The 18,081-nt window shown below is 40.7% G+C and overlaps 1 protein-coding gene across 1 annotated transcript; it reads right to left on the reverse strand.

Annotated features, from left to right (window-relative positions):
* Positions 1 to 4,446: 4,446 nt before the first annotated feature.
* Positions 4,447 to 9,131, reverse strand: OLIG2 (oligodendrocyte transcription factor 2). The gene is made up of 2 exons (XM_073617140.1): positions 9,029 to 9,131; positions 4,447 to 7,499 (listed from the first exon to the last, which is right to left on the reverse strand). The coding sequence occupies exon 2, from the start codon at positions 7,479 to 7,481 to the stop codon at positions 6,606 to 6,608; it is 876 nt and encodes a 291-aa protein (XP_073473241.1). The 5' UTR covers positions 7,482 to 7,499; positions 9,029 to 9,131; the 3' UTR covers positions 4,447 to 6,605.
* Positions 9,132 to 18,081: the final 8,950 nt, after the last annotated feature.

The raw sequence follows: 18,081 nt of genomic DNA on the forward strand, positions 1-18,081 counted from the left end.
AAGCAGAGACCGCATATGAGCGTACGGTCAGCGCTAAGGGTATAAAGAAATTCTTATACTGAATGATCTCATACAGTAATCAGAATACATGATTTCCAATGACAGTGGCCCTTTAAGAAATTATATTTGCTTACTTGGGTTGATTTACTAAAGCAGTGAAGACCTTTGAGAAAAGTGAATGTCCACCTAGCTTAGTACATAAGGTAAGGCTGTGTTCCCTTTAACTATTCAATCATTATTTTCCATACACATGGAGAGAAGGTAATGTAGATGAACTAGCAGATTTAGGACTTGTCTAACAAAATAAGTCCAAGTCCAGATAACACTCCATGCATGCTGGGCTTAAAAAAACAACAGTTCCCCTGGCAGAAAAAATGCTCATATAGAGTGTTTTTGTACACAGTTTAGGCAAGTTTAGGCAAGAGAATTTAGCATTTTTTTCTGCCCGAAAGCTCCAATTAAAAATACATGAACCAGAAGGGTGTTTTTTTCCTGCCTCTCAAAGCTGAACGTAAAATATGCCTGTAATCGTCCTAATGAGCATGGACACATTGGGGTTGATTTACTAAAACTGGAAAGTGCAAAATCTGGTGCAGCTGTGCATGGTAGCCAATCAGCTTCTAACTTTAGCTTGTTCAATTAAGCTATATAAAAAAAAAAATCTGGAAGCTGATTGGTTTCTATGCAGAGCTGCACCAGATTTTGTACTCCCCAGTTTTAGTAAATCAACCCCATAGGATAACATTGAGCTGCTTCTACAGGCAAAACACAAAACTCCTGTAGAAGCAGCTATTTTTAAGCCAGTGTGCATGCACCCACAAGCAAGTAGTTACAGCAACTGTGTTTTTCTTTTGGGATAAAGATTTTTACATAAATGAATAAAAGTTGACAATTGTAAGCACTTCTGTCAGTGGAAAATGGTTTGTCTCAACACTGACACGTTTGATAAATAGGTTGTCTTAACAGATTTGTAGGCAGATCACCAGGTGAAAATAAAGAGAAAAAAGCCTAAAAAAAAAAGAAAAGAAAAAAAATACCCAGCCACCACATCTAAATAGGTAAGCTGAAAAAGAATCCATTTTTTGGTTTTTGTCTTTAAAGCAACTAATGAACTAATGCTGTTACTTGTTTTGTTTTATGTTTTGTTTTTTTGGGGTTTTTTTTTTTTTGAACAATCATGGATCTGCTTAGTAAAGTGTGCCCATCAATGGTCCCAGAAAAATTAATATGTGAAAGTGGATTTTTTTTTTGCTCATTTTGCAATTGCACAAATGATATATATATATATATATATATATATATATATATATATATATATATATATATATATATATCTATATATAGATATAGATATAGATATATATCTATATCTATATATAGATATATAGATAGATATATTTATATATATATAGATATATATATATATATCTATATATATATAGATATATATATATATCTATATATATATAGATATATATATATCTATATATCTATATATATCTATATCTAGATAGATAGATAGATAGATAGATAGATAGATAGATAGATAGATAGTTTCAATGCATTGGAGTTCATTTACTAAAAGAGGCTGTTCATTTAGTAAATATTCACTGAGTTTAGTAAATAATGGGAGGCTGTGCTCAATTTGAATACCCAATCATATGCAAGGGAAATTAAAAAAAAAATTGTATTCTTGATTGGATGAACTGAACACAGCTTCAATGTATTTACTATAAGCTCAGTGAACATTAATTTTACGAGAATCCTCTGTTCTTTTATTAATTCAACCCATTGCATACCTCTCAACAAGTTATGCTATATGTATTATATTTTCATATATTAAATTAATATCTGTTATCTAAATGTCGATTTTGCAATCAGATTGTAAAATGTATGACCAGCTTTAGCTGCATGATTAGCCAAAGTTCACAGTAAATTTCAGAGTGTGCTGTTTACTTTATTTACAATGTACAATGTACAATGAGTTTAGCTCAATTTACTTGTATTCGGTGGTTCTTTCGCAGTATTTATTCCCATTATGATATTTTAATTGTTTGTTACTTCTTTATAACACTATCATTTCCTATTATTAATCCATTCAAGACTTAATTTATGTTAAACTAAAACAAATCAGTGGCGGGTTGTCTTGTGCTTCTGTTCACAGCATTTCATTTTACAATTCTCCATAATTGTTTGTTACTTTTTTTTATAACACACATTTTCCCTATTGTTAATCCTTTCAATGTCTAAACTTAATTAAATTTAAACGGATAGAAGACAATTCAGAACAAAATGTTTCAGTTTCCAAAGCCATATAGATCATTCATAAAACACAAACGAAAGATCTTTACTTAAAAAATCGTTTATTTAAATCATTTCATCAAACGCTTTCTGTCCAAAACAAATAAAGTAATAAATATTTTAGCATTTTCTTTCTTTTTTTTATACAAAAATAAACAGGTGACCAAAACTTTCTGTGGGGCAGGCAGTGGGGTGGTGAAGGAGGGGGAAAGGCAGGCAGTGAGTAAGCACAAGGCAGGCAGTGATATAGAACAGCTTAAACTTTAGTAGGCTGATTTACTAAAGGAGTTGAGACTCTTTACACAATACATTGTGGGAATAAGAACTTCAATTATCCAAATAATTGCAGATTTCAATAAGTAAACAGGAATTTGCGTTTTACTTGATTGCATAATGGAAGTGAATAGTCACACTACTGGAGGAAGTTTCTTAACTCCTAAGTAAATAAGCCTGTCAGGCAATCCAACGCTTTTCACTTGCAATGGAACCACAAATCCCAGCATGAAACAAATGCCTTGTGAGATTTTTACTTTCATTCTGGTGATGTGGCACTGGATTCTTTTGCACAGGTTCTGTTATTTTATATAGATAGATAGATAGATAGATAGATAGATAGATAGATAGATAGATAGATAGATAGATAGATAGATAGAGATATATCTATAAATATATATATAAATTGTGAATAATATATATATATATATATATATATATATAGATAGCTAGATATAGATAGATAGATAGCTATATCTATCTCTCTATATATAGAGAGAGATAGATAGATAGACAGATAGGTAGGTAGATAGATAGATAGATAGATAGATAGATAGATAGATAGATAGATAGATAGATAGATAGATAGATAGATAGATAGATAGATAGATCTATATTAAAAATATATATATATATCTATATCATTCTATATATCTATCTATCTATATATCTATCTAGATATATATAGTTATATATATATATAGTTATATAGTTACACATATATAGATATAGATATATATCTATATATATATATATATATAGATATATAGATATCTATAGATATATCTATATATCTATAGATATCTATATATCTATATATCTATAGATATATAGATATATAGATATAAAATGATGCTATCATGTTTTAGATAGATAGATAGATAGATAGATAGATAGATAGATAGATAGATAGATAGATAGATAGATAGATATAACAGAACTTTACTATATACACTGTGCAGCCATAATAATCTTCAATGTAAATTTTCCTATAAGTGCACAAAACATGACGTTCCATTGTTATCAAATTATTTATAAAAACACATACCGTAGAGGAAAACAAAGAAATTCGTTTTGAATAAGCATGGGCACAATGTAAAAACTTAAAACAAAAAAAAAATCGTGCAGAACGAAAATTTCAATAAAAGGGTATTTTACTAATGGTCGTGAAGTTCCATCGATATGATGTTTTTTTCCCCTCCAAATACCTATTTTATTTATGTATTTATTTATTTTATTTTATATCTAATTAAGACCTTTTACTAAATTGCCCCCTATTGTGAGTTTATTAACCGCAAAATGTATCATGAAAATGTTAAATAGAATATAGTTATATATTTATATATTTACAAGTCCTTAATTCTAAAATAAAAATAAAAGGAAACAATGATAAGACGTCTGCTAAGGTTGTTAATAAATCGGTCTATAAAAGTTTTGAATTTATGTCTAGAAGAAAAAGAAATGAAGTTGTGGCAGTGGGGGTGCGGCGTGCTGATTGGACGAGGGGATTGCTGGGGTTTTGGGGGTGACCCTCTCCAATCTGGGCTGCAGTCAATCGAGTTGTGGGTGGTCGCCAGTGAATGGTCAGTCTTTTACAGCAGAGAATCCTTCTTGATCCCGCTGCAGAGTCCATTTTAAGAGTCCTTTGATGTCCCCCTCTATTTCATTTCACAAGCTGCCAGATAAAATAGCGCCTGTATCCCTTCCCAGCTGCCTCTGTGCACCTCTCTATTGCAAACCCAGTGGGCATTGTTCCCATTTGGTCATTGTCTCCATTGCCTGCAATCAGCATCCCATCAGGGGGGCATCTATTAAACCGGTGACAGAGACAGCCAGGCTGAAATGACGCAGTGGTCGGTTTGAGGGTTTAGCTTTGAAAAAAAAAGTAATAAATAAAATGAAATAAGAAATAGGAAATAATATTAAAAAATTGCAAAAAAAAAAAAGTTAAAATATTATTTTAAAATTGCAACAAAAATAAAATCCGCAAATACAACTTGCGCCACAAATGTCAATGTGCGCCCAAACTCCTTTTGATATACATAGGAGAAATTCAGAGGGAAGACAGGCAGGTAGGATGTATGGACTCAACTTGGACGTTTGTTTTCCATTGCTCTATTCATCAAAACTGGGTGACAGATGTGAGGGACAGTGATCTAAAATCTGTCACAGATTAGCCATAACTGACAGCCTTTGCGACAGTTGATGCAGCTAGCAGGTCATAAAGAGACGTTAATGAAGAGTTTGCATGAAGTTGGGGAGGGGGGTGGCTGGGCTTGGGATACCCAGTTTGCTGATTTAAAGTTTGCATTGACTTTTAGATATTGATTTAAGCTAAGAACATTGCAGACAAAAAATAAGTGATCTGGACCCTCCTCCCCTTCCCTTTGCAATAGCAAATAAAAAAAATCAACTGACACCCAGAACTCAGCATCATTAACCTGTGCAGCAATGACGTCACTTTAGTCTTTCAGTGACAGACCTTGGACTTAGAAATGATCTCGTAATGGTTTTAGATGGACTGAACCATTGAACAGAACCCAAACTCCCTTCTTATTATCAATCAACCAACTTTGTGCAATCTTTCATCCAACTGGTGGGCATACACGCTTCGATTTCCTTTCCGATCGATCTTTCCCAATAGAAATAATCAATCTATAGTCGATAACCTGTTCTGATTTCAATCCATAGTTGGACAATCCAATTCTAAGTTATTGATCACATCTCTGTTGTCACCATGCAATCTCATTGATGGAATACCATCGAATTTATGACCAGAGAATCTCAGTACTGCTGATCAATGCAAAATGATCAATAATTTTCCATCCTGGCCGATAGACTGTTTGATCAAATCCAATCTAAATTGAATCCAAATCAATCAGAAGGGAAGTTATACCTCTTCGATTAATTTGATCAAATCACATAGGTGTGCGCAGGGGGCGTGCCGGGTGTGCCTGGGCACACCCTACATACCTGCTGATATTTCACCAAAGCTCCCCCAACAGGGCTCCTAAAACATTGTAAAAAATAAAATAATAAACTGACACCAACCTCTGCCCTACTGACATGTCCACTGCTCTACTGATACCATCCATGTTTTAATACATTTTAAATGTTTTTTACATTTATTTATGAGTGTGTGTATATAAATACTGTATATACACACATACACGTGTGTTTGAGATTTGGGGTTCACACCCTAATGCAATAGGTCGCACACATCTATGCACACATTGATCACATAAGAATATTAGGTTCAATCATCTTCTGCCCTGACCTATAAACTCAGTTAAATTGATCGGAAGGGAAGTTATACCCATTTAATTAATTTGATCAAATCAATAGGATAAGAATGTAAAATGATTGATCATTTTCCTCCCTGGCCAATAGACTTTGCTTAATCACATCTGATCTAAATCAAGTCTAAATCGATCGGAAAGGGAAGTTTTGCCTATTTCGATTGTGTTGATAGAAATCGTACATCGATCGGTAAAAAAAAGAAATTGAAGTGTGTATAGACACCATTACATGTGCGATTTTGCACCAGATGAGCCCTGGTAAATCATTGCTGATGTATGTAGAAGGCCTGGTAGGTTTGCGCTTTCATTCGTAGATCGTTCCGTCGTACTTAAGTGGATGCGATGAAAAATCGCACGTTTAGCTCAGCCCTTGCGACTTATCCTTTAAATCGTTCAACACTTTACACTAGTGTCTATTGTATGATCGTACAGACTTCATCATACATGATTAAAGCATTCTGCACTATGGTATTGTCTGTGCCACTGTTGATACGACCAACCTCAGTCTACTTGGTATTTGTATCGGACTTTAATCGGTCCTTTCCCCCCTCTTTGCCATATTTCGTTGTTCTAAAGGGGAGTCCTCATAGAACATGTCCTTCCAGCATTGATCTACTCGTCCCCTAAAAGCTGCAGGGCAGTCCTCTACTCTGCCTGATGGCAGTATTGCTCCAAGTCGTGGCCGACTGGTAAGTACATGGAAAGTTCTAAAGGGCTTTTTTGCCATGGAAGTCATTTGGAATCAGAGGTGAGTCTGGGTAAGCTGGAGCCACTGAGGTGATGGTGAGCTGCAGTGGGCATCTGGCACATACTACATGGGCAAGGCATGCCACTCCAGTGATGAAAGCCTCCACCCAAGGGGACAGAACTGGGGCTGGGGGCCTTGAGAAGACCATGAGAGACATGATTAGAGGATGGAGGGGCAGGAGGAGGGGGAGGGGGTGGTGGGGCTGCCCTGACAGCTGAGAGGGAGGCAGCTGTGGGTGGAAGCAGAGGGTGGTGGACAGGGTGGCCAACGGGGTGTCCAGATAAAGGAGTCGCATGGCTCATGCCCCCACAGGCCGATGGGTGGTAGGCGGCTGCCGCAGCGGCTGCAGCAGCTGCATGGTGATGGTGCCCCCCATAAATCTCACTGACCAGCCTCTTCATCTCCTCCAGGGAGTTGGTCAGCATCAGGATGTAGTTACGTGCCAGAAGCAGTGTGGCGATTTTGGAAAGTTTGCGCACGGATGGACCATGGGCATAGGGCATGACCTCCCTGAGTCCGTCCATGGCGATGTTCAGGTCGTGCATTCTCTTCCTCTCCCGGCTGTTGATCTTCAGCCTCAGCTGCTGCAGCTCCGGTTCGCTCATCTGCTTCTTGTCCTTCTTGGCCGCTGCCGCTGCGGCTGCCGCAGCCGCCGCCTTGAACGCCCCCAGCTTGTCCCCTGCAGCCGCCGCCATGGCCATGGCGTTCCGCAGCTCAGCGCTCAGCTCCGCGGGGGAGTCGCTCATGGTAGAGGAGGACACGGCCGCCGAAAAACCGCTTCCTTTCCGCATGTGCAGGAACAGGTCATCCACCTCGGGGGAGGAGGCTCGACTAGAGCCCATGCTGGCGTCAGAATCCATGAGGAGAGTGAAGGGGACCTGCGGAGCAGAGGGATATGGTCACATATCATATAAATATTATATATTGTCATATAGAAATATGTATATATTAGTAGTATTATACAGGATTTACATAGTGCCAAGAGTTTAGGCCACGCTTTCCAAGATAGATAGATATCCATCTATCTACATATAGGTATATATATCTATATATATATATATAGATCTATCTATATATATAGATAGATCTATATATATATATAGATATAGATATAGATAGATCTATATATATACATAGATATATCTATCTATCTATATACATATATTGTGACGCAGAAATTCCAGATAGATAGATAGATAGATAGATAGATAGATAGATAGATAGATAGATAGATAGATAGATTTGCAAAAAAGTGTTGCATTTTCCTATGTTGAGACTGGTTTTCTATCTATCTATCTATCTATCTATCTATCTATCTATCTATCTATCTATCTATCTATCTATCTATCTAGAGAGATATAAAAATGCAGAAGCAGTCAACTAAAATAGACACTAAAAAAATACAATACAGTGACATAGTAAGACGTTTAAGCTAAAGTTGATAGTTAAAAATGATTTAACCCCATGATAATTTACAGAGTGCAACTAGAACATTTGTTATATCTGATAATTGTATCTCCAATCTATAATGAATCAATTAACCCCTTGCCTTTGTATACAACCTTTCTCCTGATATTCATTCTCTTACATTGGTATCCCATCTGTATAATAGAATGTTTATACTGTAGTGATGGAAAGCCCTGATTCCATCTATTATACCCATTTACACATTGATTTGATCAGGTCCTCATTTTACAGTCACTGGGTCAGTAGGAGGGCTTGTAGCTTGGCACCCTTCAGTAACAAGCACCTAAATCATACCTGACTCTACCAAAGTTGCATACAGTAAAGTTCTATAGGTAGAAACATACCAATTTAGTACAGTACAGGGGGGAGACTGATTTACTAAAGGAGTCACCCTACACTGCCCTGCATTCTTTTCAATATCCAAAAATCAAGTTCTTGAGGTCACAAAAAAATGTAGGTCATTTCAATTAACTCATAAAGCAGGGGAAAGAAGAGAATACCAGTCTCTTCAGGACACTCAATTCTGTCCAATCTACTAAACTACGTAGGAGAAACAATGCTGCTGATAACAAAAGATACAATAATAACACCAACAACAGCAATAGTAACATACAGACTATTGTATCCAGTGAACACTGTCATAAAATAAATGTAATACTGAACACTGACAATGTAACAAAAAGTATGCTGAAACTGGAAACAAAGTTTTTGTTTTTTTTTGACAACCATATTCAAACCTACAGATCGGGCAGATTAGGTACTGATTAGTTCAAGTCTGCTGACAGTGCAGTAGGAATGACAGTAAGTATATATATATATATATATATATAGCCCATCTCCCTGATTTTGGTGACAATGGGGTAGAATACAAAGTTGCAAAGTTCCCCAGGCTCATTTAACCCCTTGCCATCCTGGACTCAGGGACCACCTTGCCACTTACTTGTCTGTTGGAGGAGATGGCCAGCTCTGTGAGCTCTGTGGCTATAGTTGCAGCAGTTCCCAGTAGCTCTGTGCTGTGTGGTGACACAGTGATGGGCAGCACCTTGCCTGCAGCCTTGTTTTTTTATACCCAGACCGGGGAGAACAATGTCATTGTTCAGGACAGGGGGGGAGCTGGCAGCCAATCAGGGGCGGAGGGGGCGTGACCTGCTCGGGGGCTGAATGAGAGGCGCGAGCCGAGCTTTGTGCCCGGGCGGTGTCCAATGACAGCTGTGCTGGGAGAAGTCTCCGCCCCTCTGCAGGACAATGACAGTTTCTTTTTTTTTATTTGAAAAGCAACATTGCGGGTCGGAAGACTGCCCTCCACCATCACCGGGTTCATCAGTGTAAGAGCCTAATAGATTGTACAAACAGCAGCCTGTGTGTGCTCCAGAGCAAACACTCACCGGGCACAATGCCCCTCACTGCTCCTAGATGGGGGACACAAGCAACGTCCATCAATGTCCAGCCAATCACATGCAACCCGGTCCCTGTGGGTTATAGAGCGGTAGGAAGGGTGGAGGGATGAAGGGGCAGGATCGCCTGTGATGATCTCACGTGTATTTATTGTTATGTAGCTACAAAGTAAAATACACAATAAAGTTTTTTGTTTTTGTTTTTTTATATTTTTATATTTAAAACAAAGGTGGGAACTAATAATAATAATAATAATAATAATAATAATAATAACAATATTACTAATAAACTCCTTGTAAATTCCTCACCCCTGATCTTCTCACCTGTTCCTGAATAGCTCTAAACATCAATGTGCTCCTCTATGAGCAGGTCAAGGTATAGGTGGATGGAAGATAGGGACTGCTGGGACACCTGGCATAGAGAGGGATTGATAGGTCACCTAATACAGAGTGGGACTGCTGGGACACTTGAGTCCTGGCATAGAAAAGGACTGTTAAGATACATGACATAACAGGAACTGGTGGGTCACCTGGCATATAGAGAGGGACTAATAGGATATAAGGAAAAACTGATGTGGCACTTGGCATATAGGGACACCTATGGGCAGGGGCATTGCTAGGTCTACAAAAGATCTGGGACTAGAGCCCATAGCAGCGTAGTAAAGAAAGTCATACGCTTGGGTGGGCATACACATGTATATACAGTAATATACGTGTGTATATCCCCAGAGAGCCCCCCACTTACATCAGGTTCCCAAGAGAGCCCCCCTTACATCAGGGTCCCCAGAGAGCCCCCCCTAACATCAGGGTCCCTAGAGCCTCCTCCTTACATCAGAGTCCCCAGATAGCCTGCCCCTTTCATCAGGGTCCCCAGAGAGCCCCCTTACATTAGGGTCCCCAGAGAGCCTTCCCCTTAAAATCAGGGTCCCCAGAGAGCCTCCACCTTAAAATCAGGGTCCCCAGAGAGCCCCCCCCCCCTTGCATCAGGGTCCCCAGAGAGCCCCCTACTTACATCAAGGTCCTCAGAGAGCCTCCCCTCCCCTTGGGGACCCCTGCAGAGACTCGGGGCTATGGGCCCCAGATTCGGGGCTATAGCCCCAAAAGCCACCCCCTAGCAATGCCACTTCCTATGGGACAGCTATATGAAAAAAAGACTGATAGGAAACCTAATACAGAGTGGGACTGATGGGACTCCTGAGTCCTGGCATAGAAAAGGACTGTTAAGATACATGACATACGAGGAACTGGTGGGTCACCTGACATATGGAGATACCTATGGGACAGCTAGTATAAAAAGGGACTGATGGGGAAACCTGGCATATAGAATGACGGATGGGATACCTAATTGAGAAGCACTGATGGAATATGGAGAGAGGGATTATTGGAACAATTAAAATAGAAAAGAACTGACAAGACACTAAGCAAAGATAGGGACTGATGGGTTACCTAACACAGAGTGGGACTGATGGGGCTCCCGAATCCTGGCATAAAAAAGGACTGTTACGATACATGTCATAGGAGGGACTGGTGGGTCACCTGGCATAGAAATAAACTGATGGGGCAGATGGCATAAAAAGAGACTGCTGGCACACCTGGCATAGAGAGGGCCTGACGGGACACCTAATACAGAGTGGGACTCCTGAGTCCTGGCATAGAAAATGACTGTTAAGATACATGACATAAGAGGGACTGGTGGGTCACTAGGCATAGAGAGGGCAGGATGGGACACCTAATACAGAGTGGGACTCCTGAGTCCTGGCATCAAAAATGACTGTTAGGATACATGTCATAAGAGGGGCTGGTGGGACATCTGACATAGAGAGGGACTGAGAGGATATAAGGAAAAACTGATGTGGCACTTGACATCTAGAGAAACCAAAGGGCCAGCTAGTATAAAAAGGGACTGATGGGAAACCTGGCATAGAGAGGGACTGATTGGATACCCAACGGAGAAGGACTGATGGAATACTGAGAGAGGGATTGATGGGGTAATTGACATAGAACATAACTGACAAGACACCTGACCTAGAGAGGGACTGATGGGACAACTGACTGAGAGGGACTGCTGAGACACCTGGCATAGTGAAGGACTGATGGGAGATCTGGTACAGAGAGGGACTGATAGAACACCTGGCATAGCCACGGACTGGTATTTCACCTGGCATAGAGAGGGACTGATCGGTCACCTGGCATAGAGAGAAATTGATGGGACAACTGGCATAAAAAGGGACTAATGGGAAACTTGGCATAGAGAGGGGCTGATAAGATACCTGAGAAAAAAGGACTGATGGAATACTGAGAGGTTGATGGGACACATAGGGAGGAAGTAATGTGTCATCTGACATCGAGACTGATAGGACACTTGACATAGAGAAGGACAGATAGGACACCTGCCATGGAGAGGGAATGATGGGACACCTGGACTAGAGAGAGGTGCCGATGGGACACCTGATACAGAGAGGGACGTTTGGAACATTTGACAGAAAGAGGAACTGATAGGATATTAAGAAGAACTGATGCGGCACTTGACATATGGAGAAACTGATGGGGACAACTGGCATAAAAAGGCACAGATGGGAAACCTGGCATAGAGAGGGACTGATGGGATATCTGATGAAGAAGGACTAGGGACTGGCAAAGTCCCGGCATAGATAGAAATTGATGGTTCACCTGCCATATAGAGGAACTGATGGATACCTGACAGAAAGGGACTGACTGTAAACTTGACATATAGAAAGACCTATAGGACACCTGACATATAGAAAGGGACTTATTGTACAATTGTTATAGAAAGGAACTGATGGAACATCTGACAGAGGGGGATTGATTGGACAATTAGGGATTGATTGGACAATTGTCAGAGAGTGACTGGTGGCACACCTGACAGGGACTGATGGGACACCTGACACAGAGAGGGACTGATTGGACAATTGTCATTGAGAGGAACTGATGGGACACCTGAAATGCAGAGGAATGAATGGGTAATCCGGCATAGACAGGGACTAATGTGACATTTGACATAGATATGAACTGATAGGACATCTGCCAGAGAGGGACTGAAGGGACAACTGACAGAGAGCAAATAATGGGACACCTGCCAGAAAGAGGGACTGATGGAACACCTGGCATAGGGAATGATGGGACACATGACAGAGAGAGGGACTGATGGGGCACCTTACTTAGAGAAGGTCTGATAGGATACAGAGGGGGACTTATTGGGCCCCTGACACAGAGGGACTGATGGGACACCTGGCATAGAGAGGGATTGATGGGGAACTTGACATATAGAGGGACTGGTGGGACACCTGACAGAGAGAAGGGCTGATAAGACACCTGCCAAAGAGAGGGACTGATGGGACACCTGACAGAGAGGGGGCCTGATGGGACACCTGACAAAGAGAAGGACTGATGGGGCACCTGACAGAGAGAGGGACTGATGGGACAGCTGACAGAGAGGGAGTGATGTGACATCTGGCATAGAGAGGGACTGGTGAACAACTTGACATATAGAGGGACTGATGGGCCACCTGACAGAGAGAAGGACTGATGGGCCACCTGACAGAGAGAAGGACTGATGGGCCATCTGACAGAGAGAAGGACTGATAAGACACCTGACAAAGAGGGGCTGATGAGCCGCCTGGCATAGAGAGGGACTGATAGGACACCTGGCATAGAGAGGGACTGATAGGACACCTGGCATAGAGAGGGACTGATGGGGCAGCTGGCATAGAGAGGGACTGATGAGATTCTGATGGAAAACCTAATACAGGATGGGACACCTGACCTGACACTGAGAGGGACTGATGACATCGGGGGAGAACCCTTGAGATAGGGGGGGGGGGGGGCTGATCAGGGAGGGACTGGTGGGACAAATGACAAAGATAGGGACTGATCAGAGAGGGACTCATGGAATACCTGGCTGAGGGAGGGACTGATCAGATCGATGGTGGGGAAAAGGCAGATCAATTTCTCCGTCTCCTTCCTTTTCTCAATGTACGGATAAGACGGATCTTCTAATGAACAGATAATGAGAAATTATAAGTAGGATTAATCGTATTTAGAACCGAATTAAATATATGAGAATGACATAGATTAAAAGGGGAGGAATTACATGAGCTGATTAGCAAATTTACACCTAATGATTTATTAGGAGATAATTGTATAATTTTCTGATCAGAAGAGGTCAGATCATCAGGGACTGAGAGAGAGAGTCCTCAGATTTGTGTCAGGTGTGTATCTCTTTCTATCCATGCAATGTTGACCACAAAAACAAACAAATAAATAAATATATTCGTATTAGATGTAACATTTTTATTTTTGCAGTTGTCTCTCTCTCTCTCTCTCTCTCTCTCTCTCTCTCTCTCTCTCTCTCTCTCTCTCTCTCTCTATGGCTCAAGATTAAAGCCATATACGCTTACAAACAATTATACAGTTTATATATATTACATAAAAACCAGTATCCATAATACATTGTTATTATTACTATTATTTTTCATTAATATAATATAATTTTAAATATTATGATGACAATATGATATATACAGCCATGTTGTGTCCCCCCCAGTCATGCCCGGATCCGAAAATGATGGCTCCACCCACCAGTGGGCATCACTGGTGACCCAACTGGGTATTCTGGTGCCTCTGCCCCGTCTTAGGGTGTGCTGTCATAGAAATCTAATATACAGACGATCCAGTAGCGACAAGTGGCAGCACAGACAGGACAGTTTGCAGAGTTGTCATTGTATCCGTTCATTGTGGTTGTGTAGATCCATATGGAGCCCACACTCCATCCTCTCCTGTCCGGTCTGTCGGCTTATGGAAGGACAGGACATGCAAGGATAGGTAGTCATTACAGTGCTGGCAATGATATGATGGACCACAGGACCGGGCATGCCTCACAGTACCGCACTTTACAGACTTCCGATCATCATAGATCTGCCCAGCTATGTGAATAGAACTCACCTCCACCATCGTCCCCTCCACTCCACTCCGGAACATTAGTATTTATTCCCTTTCAAAGGGCCTGGAAAGCGAGTCAGTGTAATCTGCACCATTATTTACAATTACCGCAAATATAAAACTGATGCGTTTAAATATTAATTTTTAATATGTCCGTTCCCTATTTATCTATAAAAGTTGAAAGATTTATTACGTGTAAAGAAAGATTTCATAAAGAAAATTCCAGGGAAATGGATTATAAGGAGCAACACAGCATTATCTGTCCAGTATTCATCTTTTCTTTCTTTCTTTCTTTCTTTCTTTCTTTCTTTCTTTCTTTCTTTCTTTCTTTCTTTCTTTCTTTCTTTCTTTCTTTCTTTCTTTCTTTCTGTCTTTCTTTTTTTCTTTCTTTCTTTCTTTCTTTCTTTCTTTCTTTCTTTCTTTCTTTCTTTCTTTCTTTCTTTCTTTCTTTCTTTCTTTCTTTCTCTTTTCCCCCTTCCTTCTATCCTTCTTGCTCTTTTCCCTCCTTCCTTTTACCTTTCTTTCTTTCTTTCTTTCTTTCTTTCTTTCTTTCTTTCTTTCTTTCTTTCTTTCTTTCTTTCTTTCTTTCTTTCTTTCTTTCTTTCTTTCTTCCTCCCTTCCTTCCTTTCTTTTTTCTTCCTTCCCTCCTCGCTTTCTTTCTTGCTCCCTCTTCCTTCCTTCCTTTTACCTTTCTTTCTTTCTTTCTTTCTTTCTTTCTTTCTTTCTTTCTTTCTTTCTTTCTTTCTTTCTTTCTTTCTTTCTTTCTTTCTTCTTTCCCCCGAGCTATTGTGCACAGCATATTGGCACATTATGGCAGAATTACCTGACAAGCGATACTTTCCAGCACTGCTCTTTCATCACAGAGCAGTGCCATAAATGTATGTGAGCGGCCCAGGCATGGTTCAGTGTACACAAACACTGACAGGCAGGGAGAAGCAGTTATGACAGAAGAGCCCGATAGGATCTCTTCTTTCTTAAAAATCCTCCCTATCAGTTATTTTTCTGTTTTTTGAAACAGTTAAATTAATAAAAAGGTTATACATCCCTGCTCTGTGCAATACCACAATGGTTGCACAGAGCGGTCCTTTACCTCCTTTTCTGGGGTGCCTCATCCGGCACCCTCTGCTCCTCCTCTTCTGCATGTGCCTCCTTAGCAGGCTGTGTACTATGGGGGCACTCCTGTGGGCGCGCTTCCTAGCTGGGATGTGTGCATCAATAGACACACACCCAGCACGGCTCGGCCCCACCCCCACCTCCTGCTCACAGGATTTGACTGACAGCAGCAGGGGCCATTGGCTACTACTACTTTCAGTGAAACCTGTAAGAGCAGGGAGAGAGGAAAGAAGAGCTGCAGATGGGCACACAGAGTTGGATCAATGTAGGATTCAGGAAAGTGTTGGAGAAAGGAGGGAGAAAGGAGGGGGCAACTACTGGAAGATTTTTTACCTTAATGCATAGAATGTATTTAGGTAGGAAAACTTTTGATTTTAGAGCCACCTAAAGTTTAATTCTACTTTAAAGTGTATGTAAATGTAATGTCTATCTGATTGGATGCAGGAAATGCTCAGCTGAGAAGTTCCCGCCTGGCTCTTTCAAAGAAAAGTTAATTGAAAAAGTGACTTTTGTGGAGCTGGGTGGTGCCAACAGGGCCACCCACTGAAAAAACCTCTGCCAGCTGTGGCCAGCTGATGTCAAATAAAACTAAAACAAATAAGCAGATACCATCACTAAATATTTCACACTATTTATAGCCATGAAAAATGTTTTTTTTGATACGTTCAACCATGGTCATGTGACCACTTAGTCCACCCCTTCTCCCCACAGCTCAGAGGGCTGGTGGGCAAAGACTGCAGAAGAAGTTCAGTGAAACTGTGAAGGGGGGGGGGGGGGTAGTGTAGCAATCTGTAATCTGGTTTCAGACGTTTAAGCATAGTGCCTTGAAGGCAGAAGAACTGACCACGCTGTGATAGATGTGCTTCTGTGCCTAGTGTGGTCAGTAACAAATGTTAGAATTTCCAGGCATTTTTATGACTTATGCAGAGGAACAAAGCACAGTAGTCTACAATTATTTTAACTCCATATGCACTTTAATACATCTTTTTTTTTTTTTTAATGCAAGCGGTGTAAGTACCTGAAGGCCATTGGCCTCATGTACACTGCTGCTGGTAAATGCACGTTCAGAGGCAGTTGGATGCTTTTTTTAGCTGCCCCTGAACTCATCCAATGTTATCTTATGTATACATGTACACAGGTTTGTTTAATGTCGTTTTTTAGGTAGTTGCGTTTAGAGGCTTTTCTTTGAAGGCAAAAAAATGAGTTCAGACACCGAAGTTTCCGAAACAACCAAACGCGTCTAAACGCAGTACCGGCGTTTAGCAGCTTTTTCGTTTAGAAGCATTTTTAAAGGTGCCTTTTTTTTTAACATTACAAAACTTAAAAATGATAGCAAATGATGAAAAACCACTAAAAAATATTTTAAAAACTTGTAATTGCTTGCAATGCTTCATAGACCACTTATATACCTCTAATGAGCCCATGATCCAATCCAATACACCACTAGCTGTACATACATGTTGGAAAAATACCCTACAGACATGCGCTGTGCAATCCATGGATGTGTCCAGTAGCGACGAACTCTGGTCCTCGCATGCAATTTCTGACGTTTTTCCTGCTTCATCAACAGCAACGTCAGGAGCATTTCCTCACATATGCTGATTATGAGATCCATAGTGAAAGCACCGAAATTGAGGTAGAGACAAGTACACTGCTGCTCTCTCAGCTGCTGTTACTCACTCTGGTCTCACAGAATGGCTGAAATAGTTAAATAATACTGTTTTTTGTGCTTTGGGAGGGTCTTATGATGTTATCTTAAATAAACACTCCTAGACGTGAATGCGTCTAAACGGGCATTTTTAAACGCCGGTTTCAAGCTGTCAAAATAATCATTCACGAGAGGTTGCCTTAGCCCCCCGTATACATTAGGTTTACCACCTAGTTTAGGAATAGGGATAGGAATGCATTAGAATTAATGCCAAGCTCAATTATAGGCCATTCCTAGTGAATAACCTTCTGTAGGGAAGAGGTGAGTATTGCCTGAAAACAGTGGCGGCTGGTGAAGTTTTAGGATGGGGGCGCTGGACCCCGCCCTTCCTTTTTCACCCCTCCCACTTGGTGAAAATGGGCGTGGTTTCAGCGAAATAGTGGGCATGGCTCTAAGGTGGTGTAGTTAGCGTCTGAGATGAACGAGGGATGGAGGGAGAGGGACAGAGGGATGGAGGCAGAGGGATGGAGGAACGGTAGCCCCAGATCCTACACAACAATAGAAATATGTGTATTCTAGAAAGTTTAACAATCAGCAGATAAAGATACTCCAAACGCCTGGTGTTAGCACTTCAATCATCCCGGCACCTTGTTATGGTGTCAGGATGATTGAAGCGCATTATTACTATTATTACATTGTAATATAAAATGAAATCATTCAACTCACCATAATGCAGAATCAGTGGGAGCCCCGAGCATGTCACTAGCCACGTCGCCTGCCATCAGATGCCTCAGGTGTCCCCAGCGGAGTCGCTCCTTACATGCAGCCTGTGTCACACAAAAAGCAACCAGCTGTGTGTAGAACATCCTTTGTAGTACA

This window comes from Aquarana catesbeiana, linkage group LG02 (assembly GCF_042186555.1).
Source record: "Aquarana catesbeiana isolate 2022-GZ linkage group LG02, ASM4218655v1, whole genome shotgun sequence".
NCBI lineage: Eukaryota > Metazoa > Chordata > Amphibia > Anura > Ranidae > Aquarana > Aquarana catesbeiana.

What these genes read in the sequence shown, in the direction of transcription:
- OLIG2 (XM_073617140.1), bottom strand. Translation starts at nt 7,481, where the DNA reads ATGGATTCTGACGCCAGCATGGGCTCTAGTCGAGCCTCCTCCCCCGAG.